This window comes from Erythrolamprus reginae, chromosome 3 (assembly GCF_031021105.1).
Source record: "Erythrolamprus reginae isolate rEryReg1 chromosome 3, rEryReg1.hap1, whole genome shotgun sequence".
NCBI classification, from domain to species: domain Eukaryota; kingdom Metazoa; phylum Chordata; class Lepidosauria; order Squamata; family Dipsadidae; genus Erythrolamprus; species Erythrolamprus reginae.
The window spans coordinates 170572382-170598837 of NC_091952.1; the positions used below are offsets into that span (position 1 = coordinate 170572382).

The 26456-nt window shown below is 46.8% G+C and overlaps 1 protein-coding gene across 1 annotated transcript; it reads left to right on the top strand.

The window, feature by feature from the left end:
- Positions 1–1400: 1400 nt before the first annotated feature.
- Positions 1401–25773, top strand: LOC139164703 (plasminogen activator inhibitor 2-like). The gene is made up of 8 exons (XM_070747151.1): positions 1401–1477; positions 3249–3362; positions 4125–4259; positions 4366–4483; positions 5057–5160; positions 12040–12078; positions 13192–13359; positions 25310–25773. Exons 1-8 carry the CDS (start codon positions 1424–1426, stop codon positions 25712–25714), a joined length of 1137 nt encoding a protein of 378 aa, XP_070603252.1. The 5' UTR covers positions 1401–1423; the 3' UTR covers positions 25715–25773.
- Positions 25774–26456: the final 683 nt, after the last annotated feature.

The window sequence follows — 26456 nt, forward strand, 5'->3', positions numbered from 1 at the left end:
TTTAATTTGAGGTATGTAAATTGGAATCACTGTAAGGTGTGAAAAACAATAAAATAATATAGGTGTGTTCAGGCTTACTATTATATATACAGTGGTACCTCTACTTACAAACTTTTCTAGATAAGAACAGGGTGTTCAAGATTTTTTTGCCTCTTCTCCAGAACCATTTTCCACTTACAAACCTCTGAAACTGTAACCGGAAAAAGGCAGGGAGAAGCCTCCATGGGGCCTCTCTAGGAATCTGCTGGGAGGAAACAGGGCCAGAAAAGGCGGAGAGAAGCCTCTGTGGTGCCTCTCTAGGAATCTCCTGGGAGGAAACAGGGCTGGAAAAGGCAGGGAAAAGCTTCCATGGGGGCCTCTCTAGGAATCTCCTGGGAGGAAACACGCCCTCCACCCTCCCTGTGGTTTCCCCAATCGCACACATTATTTACTTTTACATTGATTCCTATAGGAAAAATTGCTTCTTCTTACAAACCTTTTTACTTAAGAACCTGGTCACAGAATGAATTAAGTTTGTAAGTAGAGGTACCACTGTAGTATGTATGTATGTATGTATGTATGTATGTATGTATGTATGTATGAATATCAGACAGATTTTTTTGAAATAGGCCATAGACCAAGGGTGTCAAACTCGATTTCATTGATGGCCACATCAGAGTTGTGTTTGACCTCTGGAAGATGGGGTGACCAGTGTGGTCATGGCCAGCTCAACCTCACTTGTGTCAGGACTTTCTATGGTCTTTTCTCTGTCCCTTTTCTCTGTTTGTCTTGTATCCATCTATCCATCCACCTAGCAGCTTATATTTCCACAATCATTAAACTTACAAGCTTTCCCCAAAGCTCATTCAGCCTGGATGGTTCTTTTTCCTTTTTTATTTTACCAACCTGCAATTTGAAAATAATTCTAATAAGTTGAAAGACAGGAGGGATTGTTGACCAGTCCACACATTTCCTATCTTTACTGATGCAGAAGATGGAGAAAGCAGGGGGGAAAACTCTTGCTTCCCAAGGCTGCAAAGGTTTGGGCTGCTTTGCAAGTATCATCTAAATACTGCCTAGTTATCACCCATTTGTATGTTAGAGGCTTCTCCAGCAATTAATATAAAGAATACGTCTTCAGTGGCAGAGTTTTATCAATGCCCCCATGCAGCTATAGATAAATTTGTGGACTAAATAGATACTTTCCAGAAACTTTGTTGTCATGCCTATTTATCAGAAGTTTCCAGTGTTTCCTCACAGGACTTGTGTGGTCTCCAGGGAGCTCATATATAGACCTGAATGCATTTTTCTTGTTTATAAAAAACTAGGTTTAAATGGCGATGGAGACATTAACACTAGTTTTGCTGTTGATTTTTTCAAACATTTATGCAAGATTCAAACCAACACAAATGTATTGTTTTCACCGTGGAGTATTTCATCAGTTATGGCCACTCTCTACCTTGGAGCTAAAGATCACACTGCACAACAGATAGCAAAGGTAAGTTTTGACTTAATCATAACTGAAAGGTTTGAAAAGACGACTGTTTTTTCTTGTATTCCGCTATCTCCCAAAGTGATGGGCTACAGATTGTGTTTGGATTCCCATAACCATCATTTCCAATCAGCATATTGATTGGTAAGTCTAAGTATATAGACCCAATACATCTGAAAACCACCAGATTTGGGAAGACAAGTGTATAGAGATTTCTCATTATTCATTGTATTTGCATCATATAAAGTTGCTACAAACACGAAGAACTAAGAAGGACTAAGTTTTTGAGTGAGACTATCATTTTCCAAACAATCACAAGATGCTCTAAATGGAGTTTCCAAACAAGAAAATTTAACATACTCTTAACTGATGTTCTGTATATGTAGACCTGGAATTACCATCTCAAAATAGTGAATGCCACTTCAGAAGCAATAATGAGCATTGCCTCATCTTTGAATGAGTGAATCATGTCAAATCAAGTCAAATTAATTAATATAGATTTTATCTGTTATCTATTATTTTATTTTAGAATTTTAAATCGGATATTCCTTGAGAGTTTTGATTTGTTCTGGTCTCTAGTCGTTGACTGTGATAATAAACTTGGTTTGATTTGATTTGAATGAGTGGCTTGTGATCTCATTTTTTAAAATATATATATTTATTTTTTCATGAACTTTACATCCATTCATATCCCATAATATCATCATTGCTGATGGAATCATTACTTGTTTCACTTCCTGACTTCTGAGGTTTCACTGTAGCAATACAACACAATACTGTAGCATAATTTGAAAAAGAACCCCAAGTTTAAAACACTTTTTGTATAATGCTAGGCATTTAAAAATTTTGACAAGAAAAAAGAAAAGTGGAAAAATATTGGAATGGGTCCACAAATTGAAACCATTGTTTGCATTTACTTTAAAATTCAATGAATATAGTTGATTAATAGAATAATAAAATATTTATTTATTTATTTATTTATTTATTCATTCATTCATTCATTCATTCATTTATTTATTTATTTATTTATTTATTTATTTGATAAAATGTGTACAAGATAATAGGTATGGTATAAACAAAAGCAAAGTAGGTATAGGCAAATTTGGATAATAGGACAGAAGGACAGTGGTGGTAGACATGATGGTGTCCTTACAGACCTCTTAGGAATGGGGTGAGGTCGACTGTAGATAGTCTAAGGTTAAAGTTTTTGGAGTTTGGGGAAGAAGATTTAGGTAGTACATTCCAGGCATTACAGTCCTTGAAGAGGGGCGGCATAAAAGTCCAATTAATAAATAAAAATTGACCACTCTGTTGCTGAAGTCGTCTTTTCTGCAGTCGAGTTTTGAGCGGTTTACATTGAGTTTGAATCTACTTTGTGCATGTGTGTTGTTGAGGTTGAAGCTGAAGTATTCATTGACAGGCAGGACATTGTGGTAGATGATTTTATGAATTACATTTAAATCAGATTGAAAGTGACATAGCTCTAGGTTTTCTAAGCCCCAAATTTCAAGTCTGGTGGAATAAGGTATTGTGTTGTGAGCAGAGGTATGGACTACTCTTCTTGTGAAATATTTCTGGACTCTCTCAATTGTATTATTGTCCAATATACAGTGCAGGTTCCGTACGGGTGATCTGTATTCAAGGATTGCTCTGGCAAATGTTTTGTATGCTCTGATTAGCAGTTTAATATTGCCATAGAAGAAGCTACACAAGATCTCTGGACATTTTCTAAAGTGTTATGTATGGTGTTATGTATTCATAATGTATTTCATTATAGGTGTTTCATTTCAATAAATCTGGAGGAACTGAGACCACCTATCCTCCGAGGCATCCGCGAGTGTATTCCAAAATGGAAGAGCTTTTGAATAATCCATGCATCTCACTTACAAAGGTGATTCCTTAACAATAATTCCCAACATAATTTGGGATTGAATGTGTTAATTTGAAGCTAGGCTAAAAATATCTCACAACCAATTCCAGTTTGCCTTATTTTCATTAAATGCTCTCTTTATAATAATTGAAAAGCATGAGATATTGTTTATACCATTTGCATTGACTTCTTAAAATTAAATCCATTTGATTAAAAAAAAGGTGAAAACAAAAACACAGAAGCAAAGCTATCCCTAGAAACAGGTGGGTTCTGGATTTCTTTACTGCTGATTCATTCAGGGATGTGATGTGCACCTGATGTGCAGGTGCATACACATTGCATGCTATGCGCAGGTGCAGTAATAAAACAAGGCTTCTGTAAAAAAACAAGATAGACAATGCCAAGAGAACTGTCTTGGGGGCATGGCAGGCCTGGGTCACTGCTGGTTTCTACCTAGACTATTGTAATGTAACAGAGAAACCATAAGATCTCTGTTTGTTTTTCAAATTGCTTAAATTAGAAATCATTGCTAGTTGAAATTACACTATATCCAGTTACAATTTGCATATCTTTACTGCTTAACAGGTCCCAATATTTTCAAAGACAAACTGTTACATTACAAGAACAATCATTAATTGCTCCAACTGGAAACCATACAATTAAAAGATCAAGTCACAAAGATTTAGAAATAAATGTATAGTAGCATGCAGTATATTAATACCCTTCAATAGAATACCTCCCCACTGTTGTTAATAAATTCCTTTGTTTTTTCCTTTCTTTTAGCCTTCCCCTAAAATACAAAGTAACATCCATTCAAGATTCCAAGTCTTAAATCAAGAAATCAACAAACCCACAAAAAATGTTTTGCTAAGTAGCGTCAATCAATTATACGGTGATAAATCGGTGTCTTTTCAAAGGGTGAGTTTTAGTAGTGAGAATGTATTCATAATTATGTATTGTTAAAGTTTGGACTTTGGGGCTAATCATATTGCTATGTTCTATTAAACTACATTTTACCTATAAGGAATTCTCAGAATCAATGAAGAAATATTATAAAGTTGAGCCGCAAACAGTAAACTTTCAAGAAACTAAAGAGGATGATAGAAAGGAGATCAATGCATGGGTTGAACAGCAGACAGCAGGTAAAAAAAAATCCAAACAATTAGCCAGGCATTTATAAAGAAGTTGGCTTCCTTTATCATTTTTTCCCTGCATTTTACAACATATAAACATTATCATTTGATAGATTTCTATTGAATATAATGTGTTTACAATGTGAAGAAGCAAGGAGCAACCGTAAAGTGGAAATGGTATTAAGAGCTGCATTAGGGCTTGGACAGAGGGAATATACAAAATGCTTTTTTGAAAATAAAGATTGTTAGGGAGGATTTTGATAATACTAATTTGTTTCCATCCTGGATGACACTCAAATGAGCTACTAGTTTTAAGTGTAAAAGTGGCACATAAGAAAACGAAGTGAAGTTGTTTTAAAGCAGGATTTTAGTCAGCAATAAGCGCTTCAACTGGAACAATGAAAGAAAATCTGTATGTGAAGAAATAAGGTTTTGAAAATATCATGCAGATAAGCACAGCCACACTTAAAAGATAAAATTGGATTTCTTAAGTGATTATTTTAGCTTATGTTTCCACCATTAGGTTTTGTCACGTGAATAAAGATGCAGAAACATTCCTTTTCTCATTCCTTCTGTGATAAGGTAAAATCCTCAACCTATTGAATGAGGGCTCCATAAATCCCCTCACCCAGCTGATCATGGTGAACGTATTGTACTTCAAAGGCAACTGGTTGAAGACCTTTAAGAATTGCAGCGCCGGACTTACCCGGCGGCAGGCTTTGCTGGAGGGACCGGGAGACACCGGACCCTCATGGCGGCCGCCATTTTGAATCCCGGGCGAAGTCTCGCGATGCGAGACTTCGCTCGGGAGTTCGGGCCTGATTGGCCCGGCTGCTGATTGGTCCGGGCGGGGCCTGCTTGCCCTATATAAGGGCGAGCAGGCCCGGGGCTCTCCCTTTTCGGCCGGACAGCAGAGCCACGAGCAGACACTTGTTGTTTTCTCGCGGCGGCCATTTTAAGTGCTGGAGTCGGGTGAGAAGGCTTCGTTGGAAGGCGTTTTGGCGGCAGGAGAAGCTAGTGGTCAGCGGAGCCAGCATCGGCTGGTCTCCGCTCTGGTTTGGAGCCTTAGTCGCCCCGGTGGTCGGGGGTCTTGGGGGCTTTTCCTTTGGCGGCAGGGGTACCTGGGAGGGTGCGGCCCTGCCTATAAAGGGCCTAGGTACCAAGCGGTGGGCAGTGAGGCCTTGCTGCCACCGCTGGTGGGGGGGGAGGTTCGTCCTCTTGAGGTTGGCATTGGTGAGGCCTGCTGCATAGGGCAGGCCTTGCCTCGTGGGTGCAGGCCTTTGGGGTTGTTCCCTCCTCCTTTTTTATTTCTTTCTGTAAAAGCTAGAATACACTAAATTAGGCACATGGCCCCTAAAAAGCGGCAAGCTCAGGCCCTCCCGGCCCAACCAGTGGTGCGGCCTAGGAGGGCTGCCAGGCCATCTGCCCGGGCTCGGGCTGCGGCACAGGGGCCCCCGGGGGTGGTCCCGGCGGCAGGGGGGGTGGGATTTATGCCCACAGTCCCTCAAACCGAGGTTTCCCCTTCTCTCTCCTGGGCCAGGGTCCTGGAGCGGCTCGATGAACTGGAGCGGTGGCGGTCGGGTGCAGGCCCGGAGGGGCTTCCCATGACTGCCGCCGCGGCATGGGGCACCGACCCCGAAGAGGAGCCAGCCCAGGAGGGGCAGGTGGCCCACACCACGCAGCTGGCCCACGCTGGGCAGACGGCCCAGACCGGGCAGATGGCCCAGTCGGGGCAGTGGTCATCGTTCCAGGGCCCAGCAAGGATGGGCCCCCCGTGGATGGCTTCTCCCCCTTACGGGCCAGGTGAGGTCGCACCACACGCAGGCACTTCACCGCTCCTTCCCGTGCAGAGTCCCGGGTTCATCCCGCCCGCATTGGGGAGTGGCAACAGCTTCATGGGGGCCACTGCGGGCACATGTGGGCAGGTCTGGTCCCCGCCGGCCCCGCCAGTAGGGGCGCCAGGGGTATCTTTCCCACCTGGGGCAGGGGTGGGGGGTTGGATCCCTCCTCCGCCGGCCATTATGCCACCGCCCCCATTTGTGTATCCACCGGGGCTTGGTGTGCTGGGGTCGGGGGCCACCACGGTGTGGGACCCGTTCGCCAGTATCAAGCCTGGGGCCATCCCTTGTGGGTTGCCCGCGACACCTTTAGGTTATCACCTCCACCCGTCGGTGAAGGAAGCAATCTGGCGGGGGGAGTATGTCGACCTTTTCTCCATTTTAAACAGGGAGGTCCCTAAACAAGACAAGGAGGTGGTGCCTGGGGAGAAGGTTAAAAAAACGAAGGTCACAAAGTGTTTCAGCTCTTGGCTGTACGCTTTTTTGACCTTCGCGTCGGTGGTAATTCAGAGGCAGCCGGGTAGGGCCGCTGCCTTGCTGAAATACATCGACCTTATAGCGAGACCCCACTTTGAGTACGGAGGTACAATATGGAGGCACTACGATAAGGGGTTTAGGATGCGTATTGCCCATGACCCCTACTTGCCCTGGGATATGGTGGTCCCGGACCTTTGGTTCCAGGCCACGCATATGTCAGGGAAGGAAGGCTGTGATAGGACCGACAGCGGTCACTTTATGGAAGAGGAGCCCGTGACACCCGCGCCGGCCAAGGACGCGGCGGGGGGAGTCGGGAAAGGGGCCTCTTTGGTGTGCCACGAGTTTGCCGCAAAGGGGGCGTGTTTTCGTCCCTTTTGCAGGTTTCGTCACGCATGCGGGAGTTGTGGGGGGAACCATTCTGCAGCCGTGTGTCCCCGCCCCAAGAAGGGGGCGGAAAAGAAGGGCGGGGGTCCCCCAAAGCCTCCCCCACCTGTTGGGGGTAAAGGGGCCCAGCCCAATCAATTTGCAAGTGCTTGAGGGTTGGTTGGGCGACTACCACCCTCGCTCGAGAGCGGCCGCTCTCTTGCTAGGATTCTCGGAGGGATTTAGGATCCCTTACATGGGTGTTAGGAGGGCCTTCATGTCTGACAACCTTAGGTCGGTTGTGGGTCATGAAGACATTGTTAGGGAGAAGATTCGGAAGGAGGTGGCCGAGGGCAGGGTCCTCGGGCCCTTCCCGGAGCCGCCCTTCCCGAATCTTCATGTGTCTCCCTTGGGTGTGGTCCCCAAAAAGGCGAGTGGTGAATTTAGGTTGATTCACCATTTGTCTTTTCCAAAAGGGGAGTCAGTGAATGACTTCATTCCTGACGAGCTGTGTTCAGTCCGGTACGCATCCTTTGATGCGGCCGTGATTATGGTTAGGAAGTGTGGGACAGGAGCCCTTATGGGCAAATGCGACATTAAGTCGGCATTCCGGCTCCTCCCCATACACCCAGACAACTTTGAGCTGTTGGGCTTCCATTTCGAGGGTGGTTATTACGTGGACAGAGCTTTACCTATGGGTTGCTCTGTCTCGTGCTCTCTGTTCGAGAGTTTTAGCACCTTTTTGGAATGGGCGCTCAGGAGGCAGAGTGGTCTGGGTACGGTCATTCACTACCTTGATGATTTCTTGTTGACGGGGCCTGCGCATTCGGAGCAATGTTTTGCTCTGATGCGGGACTTTGAAGCCCTTTGTGCTCACTTGGGGGTGCCTTTAGCCTCTGAGAAGACCGAGGGCCCCGCTACCAGGATTACCTTTCTGGGTATTGAATTGGACTCGGAGGAACAATCTTCCAGATTGCCCCTAGAGAAGTTGCTCAAGATTAGACGGAAGCTTGATGAGGTACTGGGCTGCCGGAAGGTTACCCTACGGCAGCTTCAGGAATTGGCAGGCATTCTTAATTTTGCCTGTCGGGTAGTTGTTCCTGGTAGGGTTTTTTCCAGGAGGTTGTATGACGCGATGAAGGGGCTCCGTTTGCCCCATCATCGTACCCGCCTCTGCGCTGGGGTCAGGGCTGACCTCGGCGTGTGGCGGGATTTCTTGGTCAGGTTTAATGGTTTGTCTTTCTGGAGGCACGAGCTTCTTTTGGAAGCTGAGTTGCAGCTCTGCTCTGACGCCGCGGGGACTTGTGGTTTCGGGGTAGTGTTAGGTGACCAGTGGTGCTGGTCGGCATGGCCTCCGGAATGGAGTGCCTCTTCGTTGGTTAAGGACCTGACGTTCTTGGAGCTCTTCCCGTTAATAGTGGCCTTGGAGCTTTGGGGGGAGCAGTTTAGGGACAAGACCGTGCACTTTTGGTGTGACAACCTAGCGGTTGTCCATGTGGTGAATGCCCTGTCCTCTAAGAGCGACAGGGTCATGCGGCTTGTCCGCCATTTTGTGCTCAGGTCCTTGTCCCTAAACGCATTGTTTTTGGCTAGGCACGTCCCCGGGTTGGATAACGGGGTCGCTGATGCCTTGTCCTGTGGTCAGTTGTCCAGGTTTCGGACCCTGGCCCCGTGGGCCCGAGAGTTGCCAGAAGAGTTCCCCGGCCACCTCTGGAGTCTGGGGGGATCCAGAGTGGTGGAGAGACGAGGCATCCAGGGCAATCTCCTTGTCTGTAGCGCCCGGCACCCTTAGGGCATACCAGCGTGCAGGTAAGGAGTTTGGGGATTTTAGGCAGGGCAGGGGTTACCAGCTATGTTGGCCTGTCCCTGTAGAGCACCTGGCCAAGTTCTGCGTCCAGCTTAGGCAGCGTGGCCTGTCAGTTAGGACGATCCGGTCCAGGTTAGCCGGCCTCGCCTTTCTGTCCAAGGCGGGGGGGGTTTGCAGATTTTTCGGGTGACTTTCGCATCCGGAAGATGCTGGAAGGCTGGCTGAGGGAGCAAGCGGGGGCCCCTGGTGACACTCGTCGGGCTCTGACGGTGGAGCAGCTGTCTTTAATTAACGGGGGTTTTGACAGTCTGTGTGCCTCATTGTACGAGGCCCATCTTTTTAGGGCAGCGACTTGTGTCATGTTTTTTGGGGCCCTCAGGGTCAGCGAGGCCATGGCTTCGTCTCAGGCTGACACTTCGCTCCGAGCCTTCCAGTTTGCTGATCTGGCCTTTAGACAAGGGGGGGTGTCCCTTGTAGTAAGGCAGTCTAAGAAAGATCAGCTACACAGAGGGGTTACCATCCAGCTTAGTGCGGCTGCCGACCAGTCGGTGTGTCCGGTGGTCACCCTACAGCTTTACTGTGGTCTGCGTGGGTCAGGGCAAGGGTACCTGTTTAGGCATTGGGACGGTACCCCTTTGACCCGGTACCAATTTTGGGTGCTAGTGTCTAGGGCAATGGCCCGGGTAGGCATGGATCCCGCCGGTTATGGAACGCATTCGTTCCGCATCGGCGCCGCCACTAGCGCGGCACTTTCTGGTTTCCCGGCCCATCGGATTCGGGAGATCGGCCGCTGGCGGTCAGCGGCATATTTGGGTTAGGTTAGGCCCACTGAGGATCCTAGGCAGGGCTTAGGCTAGGTAACCTCTCTTTGTGTGTCCTCTTGCAGGTCCCCAGGCTAACGCGAAACCGACGGCGCTGCTGTGTGGCCACAGCATGATATTTTGGGCTGGCCGCTCAGCAGCCAGGAGCGCCATCGGGACCCAGCTGTCCCTGGGGCAGTGGGTCAAGGTTGCCTGGATGGGCCAGAGAGGTATGCGGTGGGAGGGTCTCCTACCGGCGTTGCTGGGTGGTCAGCATTCTGTGGCTGCGCCCGGCAGTGTGGTGGGGGCGGCTCCTCGGGGTCGTGCCCAGGTGGGTTTGGGTGGGCAGCGTCCTGTGGCCGCACCCAGGTGGCTGGTATTGCACTTAGGAGGCAATGACCTGTGCATGCTGGGAGGCCTGGCGCTGATCATCCAGGCACGCGAAGACCTGCGAAGGCTTCGCGAGGTATGGCCCACCACGCAAGTGGTGTGGTCAGAGATCCTACCTAGGATCGTGTGGAGGGACGCCTCTTCCCTTAGGGCCATTCACCGGGCGAGACGTAGGGTGAATAGGGCTCTGGGTAAAACAGTGAGGGAGCTAGGTGGGGTTGTAGTGGCCCATCCCCTTATCACAATAGACCGGCCATGGCTTTACCGGGCCGACGGCGTTCACCTGTCAGAACAGGGGAATGCCATTTTCTTACAGGACCTGCAGCGGTCTCTGCGTGAGCTGGCGCAGCTAGAGGGGGGAGTCGGGGGGCCAAGATAGAGATCTGACCCCCGCTCCATGGCAGGTTAGGGGCGGAAAACTGGGGTGGTTTAGCAACCGCGCGTTCTCCCTTGGGCATCTTTGGGGATGATTGACAGGTTCTCCGCAAGCTCATGGAGGGAGTGTCTGCCTGGGCAGCTGGGGGGAACCTGTCTTTGGGTCCTGCACCTTTAATTCCCGGATTCGGGTTAGCCGGTGGGACCCCCCTCATGCAAAGCATGGCAGGGTCGCAGGTGATGGTCTGGTCCCTCACCTGGACTTGCATCGAGATACGCCCATGAGTTGCCCAGGAATGTTTTGGCATAACGTCATTTCCGCCCCGGAAGTATTTGTTTGACCCTGCAGGTCCATTTCCGGGTCATAGTTGATTATGCTAATTTATGCAAAGTAATGAATAAATTATGCTAATTTATGTTAATAAAAATGACCCAGTTTTAAATCCAGCTCTTGTATCCGTGTCGTTACTCCATCTCTCCAGCAATTGCAGCGCCGGACTTACCCGGCGGCAGGCTTTGCTGGAGGGACCGGGAGACACCGGACCCTCATGGCGGCCGCCATTTTGAATCCCGGGCGAAGTCTCGCAATGCGAGACTTCGCTCGGGAGTTCGGGCCTGATTGGCCCGGCTGCTGATTGGTCCGGGCGGGGCCTGCTTGCCCTATATAAGGGCGAGCAGGCCCGGGGCTCTCCCTTTTCGCCCGGACAGCAGAGCCACGAGCAGACACCCGCCCGCCCTCCCTATTTTGCAGTGTGCTTAGGGGTCGCCCTTAGGGGGCCGAATGGGAATTTTTGGCAGTTCTGCCTCTTAGTCGAGCTGTTTTTTCGCCCATTCCACACTGAGGAGATGGATGTGCGGTTAGGGCAGGGGTAGGGAACGTTGGCTCTTCTATGACATGAGGACTTCAACTACCAGAAGTCCTGAGCTAGCATGATTGGCTCAGGAATTCTGGGAGTTGAAGTCCATAAGTCATAGAAGAGCCAACGTTCCCTACCCCTGGGTTAGGGGGTGCTTGCATTTATTAGGTTAATTGGCTTACCTTTGGTCATTTGGGTAGGCAGGTTAGGGGCGGAAAACTGGCGTGGTTTAGCAACCGCGCGTTCTCCCTTGGGCATCTTTGGGGATGATTGACAGGTTCTCCGCAAGCTCATGGAGGGAGTGTCTGCCTGAGCAGCTGGGGGGAACCTGTCTTTGGGTCCTGCACCTTTAATTCCCGGATTCGGGTTAGCCGGTGGGACCCCCCTCATGCAAAGCATGGCAGGGTCGCAGGTGATGGTCTGGTCCCTCACCTGGACTTGCATCGAGATACGCCCATGAGTTGCCCAGGAATGTTTTGGCATAACGTCATTTCCGCCCCGGAAGTATTTGTTTGACCCTGCAGGTCCATTTCCGGGTCATAGTTGATTATGCTAATTTATGCAAAGTAATGAATAAATTATGCAAATTTATGTTAATAAAAATGACCCAGTTTTAAATCCAGCTCTTGTGTCCGTGTCGTTACTCCGTCTCTCCAGCAAAGAGGACACCACAGAACAACCTTTCAGGTTGAACAAGGCAAATCATTATGTAATGCAATTTTGTATGCAACAAAATAAGGTTTTGAAGATCACTGTCCATACTCAATAGTTATAGTTATAGTTATAGTTTATTGGATTTGTATGCAGCCCCTCTCCAAAGACTCTATCTTCTCCAACTGAATGTTCTGTGCTCTATTGCTACCCATCACCTTAAAGCCTCAGGAGGCATTGCGAGACATGTCAAAGAGTGTACATCCGAAGGTAGGTGAGATATATTTAGGCAATATTCCAAATTTTGGCAAAGAACACTATGAGGCATGGTGTGTATATGGCACCATGAGTGTCAGGCCCAAGCCATTGTGGACTTGGAGACTTTGGCCTGCCACACACCTATGCTCAGAATGTAAGTTGTTGTGGGAACTTGGGAGGGGTAGTTGCATGAGGAAAGTAGTGATGCAGCCATAATACATTCCTTCTAGATATTAAAGGTCATTCTTTGTTCAGTACCTGCCCTGAAGCTGATGGGAATAGCAGACACATTGGCAGAAAGCAGTGGTCATTTCATTTCATTTCATTTCATTTATTGGATTTATATGCCGCCCCTCTCCGAAAACTCGGGGCGGCTAACAACAGTCATAAACAATATACAGTAAAAATCAATATACAATATACAGTCAACATGATAAACTTACAAGGGAATAAACTTTAAACTTGTAGTTTTAGATTTGGGTTTCTCACAAAGGTACCAACATGGCTCTGCTAACAAATTGGAATTTTGAGGAATGCTGTGCCTCAGTCTCTGATTTAAGTTCAGCTGTTATTTGGAACCCTGACACAGTGATTAGTATGCAGAAGTATTACAGACTAACTCTGCATTCTACTGCCAGGAGTTCAGTCCTGACCGGCTCAAGGTTGACTCGGCGTTTCATCATTCTTAAGTCACTGAAATGAGGATCCAAATTGTTGCGGGTAATATGCTGACTCTGTAAACCACCGAGAGAGCTCTGAAAACCACTATGAACCAGTATATATGTTTAAGTGCTATTCCTATTGCTTAAGGTTTTGGCCGCATTCACTCTGAAACCTGTAAAAATATTGGAGGTCAGCATGGAAATCCCATTCATAACAAAATATCTCTACCTCTTTTCAGAGCACAAGTAAGCCAATAAAGATGATGTACCAGCACGACAAATTTAACTGGAAGTATATAGATGAATTACAGGTCCAGATTCTTGAACTCCAGTACATCGGTAATGATTTCAGCATGTTTATACTGCTTCCTGACGACATCAATGATGACAGCACTGGCTTGGAAATGGTAAACTGCTTACATTAAAAGGGAAATATGTTTTGATATTTTTATCCCAGATGTTTACTGTGTTATCTTTAATGCTTCCTCTTGACTTGTTCTGTATCAGAAACCACTTAATTATTTAAAATTTATGACACTCTTCAGTCAGATATTAGATTTGTATTTAAACAGAAAATGACCCTTAATTATTTGGATGAAGAAACTATTATGACTTGGTTATCGTACGTATGAAATCATTTATCCCCAAAAGGAGTAAAGAAAAGAAAAAAAATCTAATCCATCAAAAGTCCACGATCCTTAGTGGAAAAAGAAAGTATTCTGTCTTTTGAGCATTTTTGAGTATGCTTTACTGAGAAACAGTATTTCTCCTATCTAAATGGAATAAATGTGTATGGATGCTACATACAGGCTTTCAATAAATATCATAAAATTAGTTTCAGAATCCATGCGGTATCACAGAATACGATAAAGAGACTACAATCCGGGGATGGGTTGAAACTTACCTCGCTGTTGGTTCGCTTCTCCCATTCCACATGGGCACACACACATATGGACAGTGTCAAAAACCCAGCTTCTGCGCATGCACAGAAGTGAAAAACAAGATGACACTGAGAAGAGAAAAACAAGATGACACTGGTGAGTAGTTGAAGCTGTTACTCCTCCCCATGGTCCCGATTTCTAATCACCCCGAGTCTACGGAGAGGGGCGGCATACAAATCTGATTAATAAATAATCCTGGTCAGGACTGGAGGTAAATGTTGCCACCACTAGATGACGCCTCAGCCTCAGCTGGTTATGTCTATCCTGATGGTGTATATAGATATTATTAACTATATGCATAATATGTACTGTGTTAGAGTGTCATTTTGTGTCAGTTTGTTTGGTGGTGTGCCCCAGGATTTTGTAAATGTAAAAAGTGTGCCGTGGCTCAAAAAAGGTTGAAAATCACTGTTCTAAGTAATCTGGGTGACAGTTTACACTGTAGAGCTTTTATAAGTGAGATACTTGTTACAAGATAATAAATCAACAAACAAACAAACAGCATGGGTCCTGCTAACACTGGTCTGCTGCTATATGGATGGCAAATACCGATTTCTTTGGGAAAAGCATTTGTTATTAATTTCCACCCTCCTCATTTGATTCTTTGACTAATAACCCATACATACATATGCTGCAAAACATCTAAGTGCACAGACTTCAAAAAAAACCTATTAGAAATCGGGAATGAATTAATTCTGTAATACAGCCAAAGGGAAATAAGTACTATACAGAATAAAATGTAGTAGAAGAACCAGTAAAAGTAATGAGACATGGTAAGGTATTAGCACTGTGAGAGATGGATTATCACTTTTGCTGGGTACATTATCTGCTGCCCTATTCACCATCCCACAAAAGTCTTCTCTCTTCTAGGCAGTAGCAGGCCTTTTATCCCATGTAAAAGAATGAGATGGTATTCACTGAGATGACTTGGAACATTTGCATTATGCCCTAAAAATTCACGATACAGCAGGGCACACTTTATTAATAGTAATAAAAAATGAATTATTTCCTAGTAGTGAAACCTCAGAATAACTAGATGTCTTAATCTCACACTTTGCAAGAGACAAAAATCTTCCTCCATTTGAACCAAAGAATTTTAGCATTGTTGCAACCCTATAGTTTAGAAATAGATTCTGCCTTATTTGAAACAAACTGTGCTGGACTGGGACAACTTAAGAACAGATTCCAGCTCACCTCCTATAAAGTAACATTTTAATGCATAATAAGTCTTTGGGGTTTTTTTAATCACACATAATTTCTTGAAGAAAAAGCAGAGGTTTGGATGAGGTATTGTAGTTATATCCTTAATTTTAGGAAAGTGAACACAAGAACAAGGAGACACAATCTGAAGTTAGTTGGGGGAAAGATCAAAAGCAACATGAGAAAATATTATTTTACTGAAAGAGTAGTAGATCCTTGGAACAAACTCCCAGCAGACGTGGTTGGTAAATCCACAGTAACTGAATTTAAACATGCCTGGGATAAACATACATATCCATCCTAAGATAAAATACAGGAAATAGTATAAGGGCAGACTAGATGGACCATGAGGTCTTTTTCTGCCGTCAGACTTCTATGTTTCTATGTTTCTATGTTTAAAAGTCTACAATTGAAATACCATTTATTAATATTTATAATATTCTGAAAATCTCTTGTTTTATTTAATGACCGTTTGTTCCCTCAAATAATCTTGGAAAACTAGTAAACTAGTCAACGTGCTATTCTTGAACTATATATTGAAGATACAGCTTAAATTCAATGGTCTGTAACCTTCATTAGTTTTGCTCATTTGATTTATAGGTATGCTGGGTATTTATAAATCAAGTTTCATTTTTAAGCCCACCTTTTTTTTGCTGACACAGTGACTTTGCTGATAACATTTGAAAAGCATTTACACTAAAGGCTAACAGGATTTATTCTGTATAGCTTAAGGCAGGGATGTCAAATTCATGTTTTCATGGCAGCGTCATGTGGACATATCGGGACTTTTCCCATCTTTGTTAAACCAGGCATGGGTGTGGCCAGCATGTAATACATTTGGCCTGTGGGCCGGGAGTTTGACAGCCCTGGCTTAAGGGATCTGTAAACAAATAAACAGAAAGCTTTCACTATTTAGCATACAACTATGAAGTGAGGCCTTTTCAAAATGATGACTATCTGGTTTTCTTTGTGTATATTTCTCACAATTATTCTAGTTGGAAAACAAATTAACCTATGAGGCCTTCTCCAAGTGGACAAACCCAAAAGAAATGGAAGAAGTTGAAGCAAATGTTCATCTGCCTAAGATGCAATTAACTATCCACAATGAACTGAAATCATTGCTGATCAACATGGGAATAACAGATGCCTTCAACGCCGAGACGGCTGATTTCACCGGGATGTCTGCAAACATTTGGATGAGTCTTCGGAGAGGGGCGGCATACAAATCCAAATAATAAATAAATAAATAAATAAAACAGCAACCTGAGTGTATCCCAGATTTTTCATAAGTGCTTTGTTGACGTCAATGAAGAAGGAACAGAAGCAGCTGCTTCAACTGCTGGTATCATAGATGGCCGAAGTGACCAAGGTGCCATTTTATTTGCAGCTGATCACCCATTCCTTTTTTTCATCTGGCACAACAAAACTAAAAACATCCTCTTTTGGGGAAGGTTTTGCTCCCCCTGAAAAATTTCAACCCAAGGTTAGCCAATAGAAAGGAAGTTACAGCAGAAGCAACGAACAAAACCCAAGCTATAATTTTACTGATGTTTCAGAAAGAAGTAAAGTCATATTTACTGCTCCTGCTAAGGAAACATAAGAAATCACAAGCAATGGTTTGTTTTTATTAAATCATTTTGAAAGCAGATTTTTTAATGTGAGCTAAATAAAAGATCTAATTTGATGCAATTACTTCCTCTAATGGGTTTTTTTTTTTGTAGAGATGTATGGAAATACAGTGGTACCTCTACTTACAAACTTAATTCATTCAGTGACCAGGTTTTTAAGTAGAAAAGTCTGTAAGAAGAAGCAATTTTTCCCATAGGAATCAATGTAAAAGCAAATAATATGTGTGATTGAGAAAACCACAGGGAGTGCGGAGGCCCTGTGTCCTCCCAAGAAATTCCTAGAGAGGCCCCACGGAGGCCCTCGGCGCAGCCGCCATCTTGGAAAGCTGGGATCTCGCAAGATTTCGCGAGATCCCAGCCATTTTGGGTTTCATCGGCTATTGCCGATGACGTCATCGGGGGCAGAGCCTGCCAGCCCTATAAAAGGGGCTGCGCAGACTTTGGGCCTCCTTTTCGTCCCGACGATGACGAGCAGTGAACACCTGGCTGGGGTTCGCTTCATCGATCGGCCATTTTGGGAGGCAGCCTCGTGGTGTTGGCCATTTTGAAAGGCTGCAACCCTCATCAGAGGCCTCGGTTTGGAGTCACAGGGGGGCGGAGAGCTTTCGAGACCCTCCTTTGGATACAAGGGGGGAATCTTCCTGGGCAGGGGCCTTTCCTCTCTGGGGGAGGTTTTCTCTTCTTTTAGCCTTTGGCGGCCTGGTTCCGGGGTGGGTGGGTGCGGCCTTGCCAGCCTAGTTGGGGGCTGTTAGCTTTGGCCCTAGAGGCCTTTGGGTGAACCTTTTTACTTTCCAGTGGGCAGTTTCGCCTTACCAGGATTAGCAGAGGCAATCCCCATTTGAGCAATTCCCATTAAGGGGCTTTTTCATTTAACTTTACTCATTTTGACATCTTGATGGCTCCTAAAAGGCAGAAGCCTTTACCCCCACTGGTGGAGACGGGGGCACGGCCCAGGAGGGCCCTGAGACCTTCAGTAAGGGCCAGGTTGATACAAGAGGACACCCAAGCCGGGGTCAGGAGGGGGGGCAGGATGAGGGGTCCCCCTGCAACTGAGTCTAATATACCTGCTCATTCTTGGTCCAGGATCATCGAGAGGCTGGATGATTTGGATGCATGCTGGAGATCAGGGTACGGGCCTGGAGGCACCATCCCATCAGCTCCAGCAGCCCTTGGTAGGCCACCAGGTGAACCAGCGGCCCAGACCGGGCAGATGGCAGCAACGCCTGGCTCAGCAGGAGCTGGGTCTTCGTGGATGGCTTCTACCCCCTTGGGGGCAGGTGAGACTGCACCACACCCAACACTCACACCGCCCCTCCCTCTGACCGGACAGGCCCTTGTGCCACCGGGTTTTGGGAGTGGGGTCAACTCCATGGGTAGTTCAGCCATCACCTGTAGTCAGGTATGGGCTTCACCCACTGCTACTCCGGTGGCCCAGGCCCCTTCGACGGCTTCAGTGCCCTCAACAGGGTCAGGGGAGGCGACCGTGGGGATTCACATGGTTTTAGACCCATTGGCTGCTGTACGGGCAGCTGCCATTCTTTGGGGGTTACCCTCCACGCCTTTGGGTTTTCACCTTCATCCCACTGTCAGGGAGCGGATCTGGAGGGGAGAGTATGTAGATCTTTTCTCCATCCTTAACAGGGAAGTCCCTAAGAAGGATAAAGAGGATGAGGCTAAGGCAGACAAACCCAAGAAGGTCAGGGTTAGTAGGTGCTTTAGCTCATGGCTGTATGCATACCTGACCTATGCTTCAGTGGTGATACAGAGGGAGCCTGCTCACGCTGCCTCTATCCTTAAGTACATTGACCTTATCACCCGTGGTCATTTTGAGTACAAGGGCACGGTTTGGCGCCACTACAATGAAGCTTTCAGGATGCGTGTGGCCTTTGAGCGCACACTCCCATGGGACGTGGTCGTCCTGGACTTGTGGTTTAATGCAACCCACATGTCTCGGGCCGGGGGTGGCGACCGCACGGACAGTGGTCACTATATGGAGGACGAGCCGGCGGCAACACCAGTGGCCCGGGCAGGTGGTGGAGGTGCAATGAGAGCTGCCCCTCCGTGTCATGAGTTTGCAGCCAAAGGGGCATGTTTTCATCCCTTATGCAGGTTCAGACACGCGTGCGGGAATTGTGGGGGTTCCCACGCCACCAGTACTTGCACCAAGCCCAAGGGGGGCAAGGATAGGAAGGATGGGGCGGGGCCGGCTAAACGGCCCCTGCCTGCTGGGGAAAAAGGGGCCCAGCCCAATTAAGCTGGGAGCGCTGGAAGATTTGTTGAGGGAGTATCACCCTAGTGGGAGAGCAGTTGCTCTCTTGCAGGGTTTTACCAACGGTTTCAGGATTCCATATGTTGGGCCTAGGAAGGCCTTCATGTCTGACAACCTTAGATCGGTTGTGGGTCATGAAGATATTGTTAGGGCTAAAATTCAGAAAGAGGTGGCCGAGGGCAGGGTACTGGGACCATTCCCATGCCCGCTCTCGCCAGCTCTTCGGGTCTCCCCCTTGGGGGTGGTTCCCAAGAAGGCCAGTGGTGAATTTAGGTTGATTCACCACTTGTCCTTCCCAAAGGGAGAATCAGTGAATGACTTCATTCCTGATGAGCTTTGCTCAGTCCGCTATGTGTCCTTTGACGCGGCAGTGGCCATGGTTAGAAAGTGTGGGGTGGGAGCCCTTATGGGTAAATGCGACATTAAGTCTGCATTCCGGCTCCTTCCCATACACCCAGATGACTTTGAGCTCCTGGGCTTCCACTTCGAAGGTGGCTTTTACGTAGACAGAGAATTGCCAATGGGCTGCTCCATATCATGCTCCCTGTTCGAGAGCTTTAGCACCTTCTTGGAGTAGGCGCTCAGGAAGCGCTCTGGTCTGGGTTTGGTCATTCATTACCTTGATGACTTCCTGTTGGCGGGGCCCGCGCATTCAGAGCAATGTTCTACCCTGATGTCGGCCTTTGAAGCCCTTTGTGCTCATTTAGGGGTCCCTTTGGCCCCTGGGAAGACCGAGGGTCCCGTCACCAGGATTACTTTTCTGGGTATTGAATTGGACTCGGAGGAGCAATCTTGTAGATTGCCCCTGGACAAGCTGCTAAAGATTCAGAGCAAGCTTGACATAGTGTTAGATAGCCGGAAAGTGACCCTTCACCAGCTTCAGGAACTCGCCGGGCTTCTTAATTTTACCTGCCGTGTGGTGGCTCCTGGCAAGGCTTTCTCCCGGCGGGTATACACTGTGATGAAGGGGCTACGTTTGCCCCATCATCGTACCCACCTGTGCACTGGGGTCAAGGATGACCTGCGCTTATGGAGGGTCTTTTTGGCCCACTTCAATGGTCATTCCTTTTGGAGCCACGAACTTCTTTTGGAAGCCGAGCTGCAGTTATGTTCGGATGCTGCTGCGGGGACCTGCGGGTTTGGGGTTATTTTAGGCGACCAGTGGTGCCATTCCATGTGGCGTCCGGAATGGAGGGCCTCTCCCTTGGTCAAGGATTTGACCTTTTTGGAGCTCTTCCCACTGATAGTAGCTTTATTGCTGTGGGGAGAGCAATTTAGAGACAAAACAGTGCACTTCTGGTGTGACAACTTGGCAGTGGTTCACGTTGTGAATGCCCTGTCTTCCAAGAGCGACAGGGTCATGCGGCTTGTGCGCCATTTTGTGCACCGGTCTTTGTCTCTAAATTCCCTGTTTCTGGCCCGGCATGTTCCCGGGCTAGATAACGGGATAGCTGATGCCTTGTCCCGTGGTCAGCTGTCCAGGTTTCAGACGCTGGCTCCATGGGCTCGCGCATCACCGGAAGTTTTCCCCGACCACCTCTGGAGCCTGGGCGGGCTCACGAACAGTGGAGGATGGAAGTAAGCAGGGCCATGGCCCTCTCGGTGGCACCCAGCACCTTAAGGGCATATCAGAACTCAGATAAGGAGCTTTGGGACTTTAGGCAAGCTAGGGGTTACCCTCACATTTGGCCCTTCCCAGTAGATCACCTCATGGAGTTCTGTGTGCTGCTTAGGCAGCGCGGCTTCTCAGTTAGAACCATACGGTCCAGGTTGGCAGGCCTGGCCTTTCTGTCTAAAGCCAGTGGCTTTCCGGACTCTTCTTGCGACTTCCGCATTCGGAAGATGCTGGAAGTTTGGGTTAGGGAACGGCCTGCACCCCCATCGGACAATAGACAGGAATTAACTGTACAGCAGCTGTCCCTTATTAATCATGCTTGGAACAGCCTGTGCGCCTCTCTGTACGAGGCCTGCCTTTTTCAAGCGTTATGTTTTTTGGGGCCCTTCGAGTCAGTGAGGCCTTGGCCTCCTCCCAGGGCGACAGGTCCCTCCAGGCTTTTCAGTTTTCTGACCTGTATTTTAATGAAGGGGGTGTCTCCCTATTGGTGAGACAATCCAAAACTGACCAGTTATGTAGGGGTGTCAGGATAGAGTTGACGGCAGCCACCGATCAGTCTGTGTGCCCGGTGGCAGCTCTTTCTAATTTCTGCAGTCTTAGGAGTGCGGGGCGGGGGTACCTTTTTAGACACCAGGTCGGTACCCCACTTACCCGCTACCAATTCTGGGCTTTAGTGACTAGGGCTTTAGTCAAGATTGGCATTGACCCCGCCGGCTATAGAACGCTTCGTTCCGTATTGGTGCTGCCACTAGCGCAGCAGTGTCTGGTTTCCTGGGTCACAGGATCTGGGAGATTGGCTGGTGGTGGTCAGCAGCCTATTTGGGTTATGTACGGCCAGCTGAGGTAGTAGGACAGGATGTCATGCTAGGTAACTTTTCTCTGCCCTCTTCTAGATAGTCCCACCAGGGCGAGACCGACAGCGTTGCTGTGCAGCCACAGTATGGTCTTGAGCTGGCCGCTCCGCAGCAAGAACCGCCGTGGGGACCCAGCTGTCTTTGGGCCAGTGGGTCAGCATCGTCTGAAGGGGAGGAAGAGGCCATGGGGAAGGGCTTCTCCTGTTGCTCCTGGGAAGGCGGCACAAGGTGTGTCGCGCCCAGGTGGTCGGTCTTGCACCTCGGTGGCAATGACCTGTGTGTACTAGGGGGTCTGGCATTGCTTTGACATGCCCGCGAAGACCTGCATGTTCTTCGCAAAGCTTGGCCAACCACGCAAGTCTGAGATCCTCCCGAGGATCGTCTGGGGATGCCATTTCCCTTAGGGGCATTCACAAGGTCAGGAGAAAGGTGAATAAGGCTATAGGTAGGCTGGTTAGAGAGTTGGGTGGGGTAGTGGTTTCCCATCCCAACATCACAATAGACCAGCCGTGGCTTTACCGCGGTGACGGCGTTCACCTGTCAGACCAGGGGAACACCATCTTCTTACAGGACCTGCAGAGGTCACTGTGCGAGCTGTTGCAGTTAGAGCGGGGAGTCAGGGGGCCAAGATAGAGATCTGACCCCCACTCTGTTGCAGGTTAGTGGTGGAAAACTGGGTGGTGTTTAGCAACTGCATGTTCTCCATTGGGCATCTTTGGGGATGATTGACAGGTTCTCTCCAAAGGTCATGGTCCCTTTAGCTCGATCTGACCATTTGGGGGGAACCCGTCTTTGGGTCCTGCCCATTTCTATCCCCTTGTAGGGGTTTAGATGGCGAGACCTCCCACATGCAGGTGCATGGCAGAGATCCAGGTGAGGGCGGGGCTCTTCACCTGGATCAGCATGGAGCTACGCCCATAAGTTGCCCCGGAAGTTTTTCTGATGTCATTTTCCGCCCCGGAATTAATTGTTTGACCCTGCGGGTCCTTGTTAGGGTTTAGTTAAATTTATGCTAATTTAATGAATAAATTATGCAAATTTAATTAATAAAAATGACCCATTTTAAATCCAGCTCTTTGTGTCCGTGTCGTTACTCCGCCTCTGCTGCAATGCCTGGCCGGTGACTTACTCCCCGGCCCGGATTTACTGCAGGGCCAGGGAGACACGGCCCTCGGCGCAGTCGCCATCTTGGAAAGCCGGGATCTCGTGAGATTTCGCGAGATCCTGGCCATTTTGGGTTTCATCGGCTATTGCCGATGACGTCGTCGGGGGCGGAGCCTGCCAGCTCTATAAAAGGGGCTGTGCAGGCTTTGGGCCTCCTTTTTGCCCCGATGACGACGAGCAGCGAACACCCGCCCACCCTCCCTATCTTTCAGTGTGCCACTGTGGGTCGCCCTTGGGGGGCCGAATAGGAATTTTTGGCGGTCTTTGTATTTTCTGCAACCGTTTTTTCGCCTATTTCACACTGTGGTGATGGATAGGAAGTTAGGGGGTGCTTCTCCCCCTGTTTAGGCTAATTGGCTTACCTTTGGTCATTTGGGTAGGCAGATTAGGGGTGGAAAACTGGGTGGTGTTTAGCAACTGCGTGTTCTCCGTTGGGCATCTTTGGGGATGACTGACAGGTTCTCTCCAAAGGTCATGGTGCCTTTAGCTCGATCTGACCATTTGGGAGGAACCCGTCTTTGGGTCCCACCCATTTCTATCCCCTTGTAGGGGTTTAGATGGCGAGACCTCCCACATGCAGGTGCATGGCAGAGATCCAGTTGAGGGCGGGGCCCTTCACCTCGATCAGCATGGAGCTACGCCCATAAGTTGCCCCGGAAGTTTCTCTGACATCATTTTCCGCCCCGGAAATTATTGTTTGACCCTGCGGGTCCTTGTTAGGGTTTAGTTTCACTATCCACAATGAACTGAAATCATTGCTGATCAACATGGGAATAACAGATGCCTTCAACGCCGAGACAGCTGATTTCACCGGGATGTCTGCAAACAGCAACCTGAGTGTATCCCAGATTTTTCATAAGTGCTTTGTTGACGTCAATGAAGAAGGAACAGAAGCAGCTGCTTCAACTGCTGGTGACCAAGGTGCCATTTTATTTGCAGCTGATCACCCATTCCTTTTTTTCATCCGGCACAACAAAACTAAAAACATCCTCTTTTTGCTTTCCGGTATCTTTAGAAACTGTAGCATATGGTTTTTACTGATGTTTCAGAAAGAAGTAAAGTCATATTTACTGCTCCTGCTAAGGAAACATAAGAAATCACAAGCAATGGTTTGTTTTTATTAAATCATTTTGAAAGCAGATTTTTTAATGTGAGCTAAATAAAAGATCTAATTTGATGCAATTACTTCCTCTAATGGTTTATTTTTTTGTAGAGATGTATGGAAATACAGTGGTACCTCTACTTACAAACTTAATTCATTCAGTGACCAGGTTTTTAAGTAGAAAAGTTTGTAAGAAGAAGCAATTTTCCCCATAGGAATCAATGTAAAAGCAAATCATATGTGTGATTGAGAAAACCACAGGGAGGGTGGAGGCCCTGTTTCCTTCCAGGAGATTCTTAGAGAGGCCCCACAGAGGCTTCTCCCTGCCTTTTCTGGCCCTGTTTCCTCCCAAGAGATTCCTAGAGAAGTCCTATGGAGGCTTCTCCCTGCCTTTTCTGGTTACAGTTTCAGAGGCTCAGGTTTGTAAGTGGAAAATGGTTCTTGAAATGAGGCAAAAAAAATCTTGAACACCCGTTTCTTATCTAGAAAAGTTTGTAATTAGAGGTGTTTGTAGGTAGAGGTACCACTGTATGATGAGAAAAATAATAAAATTAACTTTACACAATCCAGCAGAGAAAAAAGAATTATCTTTGATATCCAAACAACAGTTGCAACCTGTCAACTAAATACAAGGAGTCCTTCACTTACTACAGTTCATTTAGTAACCATTCAAAGTTACAACAACACTAGTGATTCTCCATGGTCATATGATGGGTGCAGTGTCCTAGAGTCATGTGATCTCCTTTTGTGACCTTCTAACAAGCAATGATGAAGCCAGATTCACTTAACAACCACGTGACTAACTTAACAACTGCAGTGATTCAATTAACAATTGTGGCAAGAATGATTGTAAAATGGGGCAAAGCTCACTTAGCAAAACCTTTCATTCAGCCCCAGAAATTTTGGGCTCAAGTGATCTACGTATACTCTCTGAAAAGATTGGGGTAGGGGGCACCACGCCTTTCTTTCTCTTTTTAGGTTTATTGAATACAAACTCTTGGAATACAAAGTCCCCATATGTTAGACAAAGTTTTGAAACTTGAATGTACACATCTAAAAAGCAACTCAAAAACAATTAGGAAAGAAAGCTTTCACAACATCAACGTACAGTATACCGTTACAGCAAAAAACGATTTTCCATAACCAGCAGATATTGTCTCATTGCAGAGGAAATCATCAACAAGCATTTTTAATGAGAAAAGAAAAAATACATGATGAAGGTTATAGAGGAGATACTCATAGGAAATCATCAACAAGCATTTTTAATGAGAAAAGAATGGCAGTCATAACAAAAAGAATCATTTTCTGAGGTAGGGGTGAAGTATGATATGATCTGAAACGTCAGAATAGCAAGGATCTGAGGAAGAATTGCAACAATAATATCTATAATTTTTATATACTGCAGAGAGGGAAAAACTATTGGGACACCATCTTGCACATAACCTTAGCATTGAGATCTTATGTCCAATCTGTAAACAAATAAACAGAAAGCTTTCACTATTTAGCATACAACTATGAAGTGAGGCCTTTTCAAAATGATGACTATCTGGTTTTCTTTGTGTATATTTCTCACAATTATTCTAGTTGGAAAACAAATTAACCTATGAGGCCTTCTCCAAGTGGACAAGCCCAAAAGAAATGGAAGAAGTTGAAGCAAATGTTCATCTGCCTAAGATACAATTAACTATCCACAATGAACTGAAATCATTGCTGATCAACATGGGAATAACAGATGCCTTCAACCCCGAGACGGTTGATTTCACCGGGATGTTTGCAAACAGCAACCTGAGTGTATCCCAGATTTTTCATAAGTGCTTTGTTGACGTCAATGAAGAAGGAACAGAAGCAGCTGCTTCAACTGCTGGTATCATAGATGGCCGAAGTGACCAAGGTGCCATTTTATTTGCAGCTGATCACCCATTCCTTTTTTTCATCCGGCACAACAAAACTAAAAACATCCTCTTTTGGGGAAGGTTTTGCTCCCCCTGAAAAATTTCAACCCAAGGTTAGCCAATAGAAAGGAAGTTACAGCAGAAGCAACGAACAAAACCCAAGCTATAATTTACTGATGTTTCAGAAAGAAGTAAAGTCATATTTACTGCTCCTGCTAAGGAAACATAAGAAATCACAAGCAATGGTTTGTTTTTATTAAATCATTTTGAAAGCAGATTTTTTAATGTGAGTTAAATAAAAGATCTAATTTGATGCAATTACTTCCTCTAATGGGGGTTTTTTTTGTAGAGATGTATGGAAATACAGTGGTACCTCTACTTACAAACTTAATTCATTCAGTGACCAGGTTTTTAAGTAGAAAAGTCTGTAAGAAGAAGCAATTTTTCCCATAGGAATCAATGTAAAAGCAAATCATATGTGTGATTGAGAAAACCACAGGGAGTGTGGAGGCCCTGTTTCCTCCCAAGAAATTCCTAGAGAGGCGCAGCCGCCATCTTGGAAAGCTGGGATCTCGCAAGATTTCGCGAGATCCCAGCCATTTTGGGTTTCATCGGCTATTGCCAATGACGTCATCAGGGGCAGAGCCTGCCAGCCCTATAAAAGGGGCTGCGCAGGCTTTGGGCCTCGTTTTCGTCCCGATGATGACGAGCAGTGAACACCTGGCTGGGGTTCGCTTTATCGATCGGCCATTTTGGGAGGCAGCCTCGTGGTGTTGGCCATTTTGAAAGGCTGCAACCCTCATCAGAGGCCTCGGTTTGGAGTCACAGGGGGGCGGAGA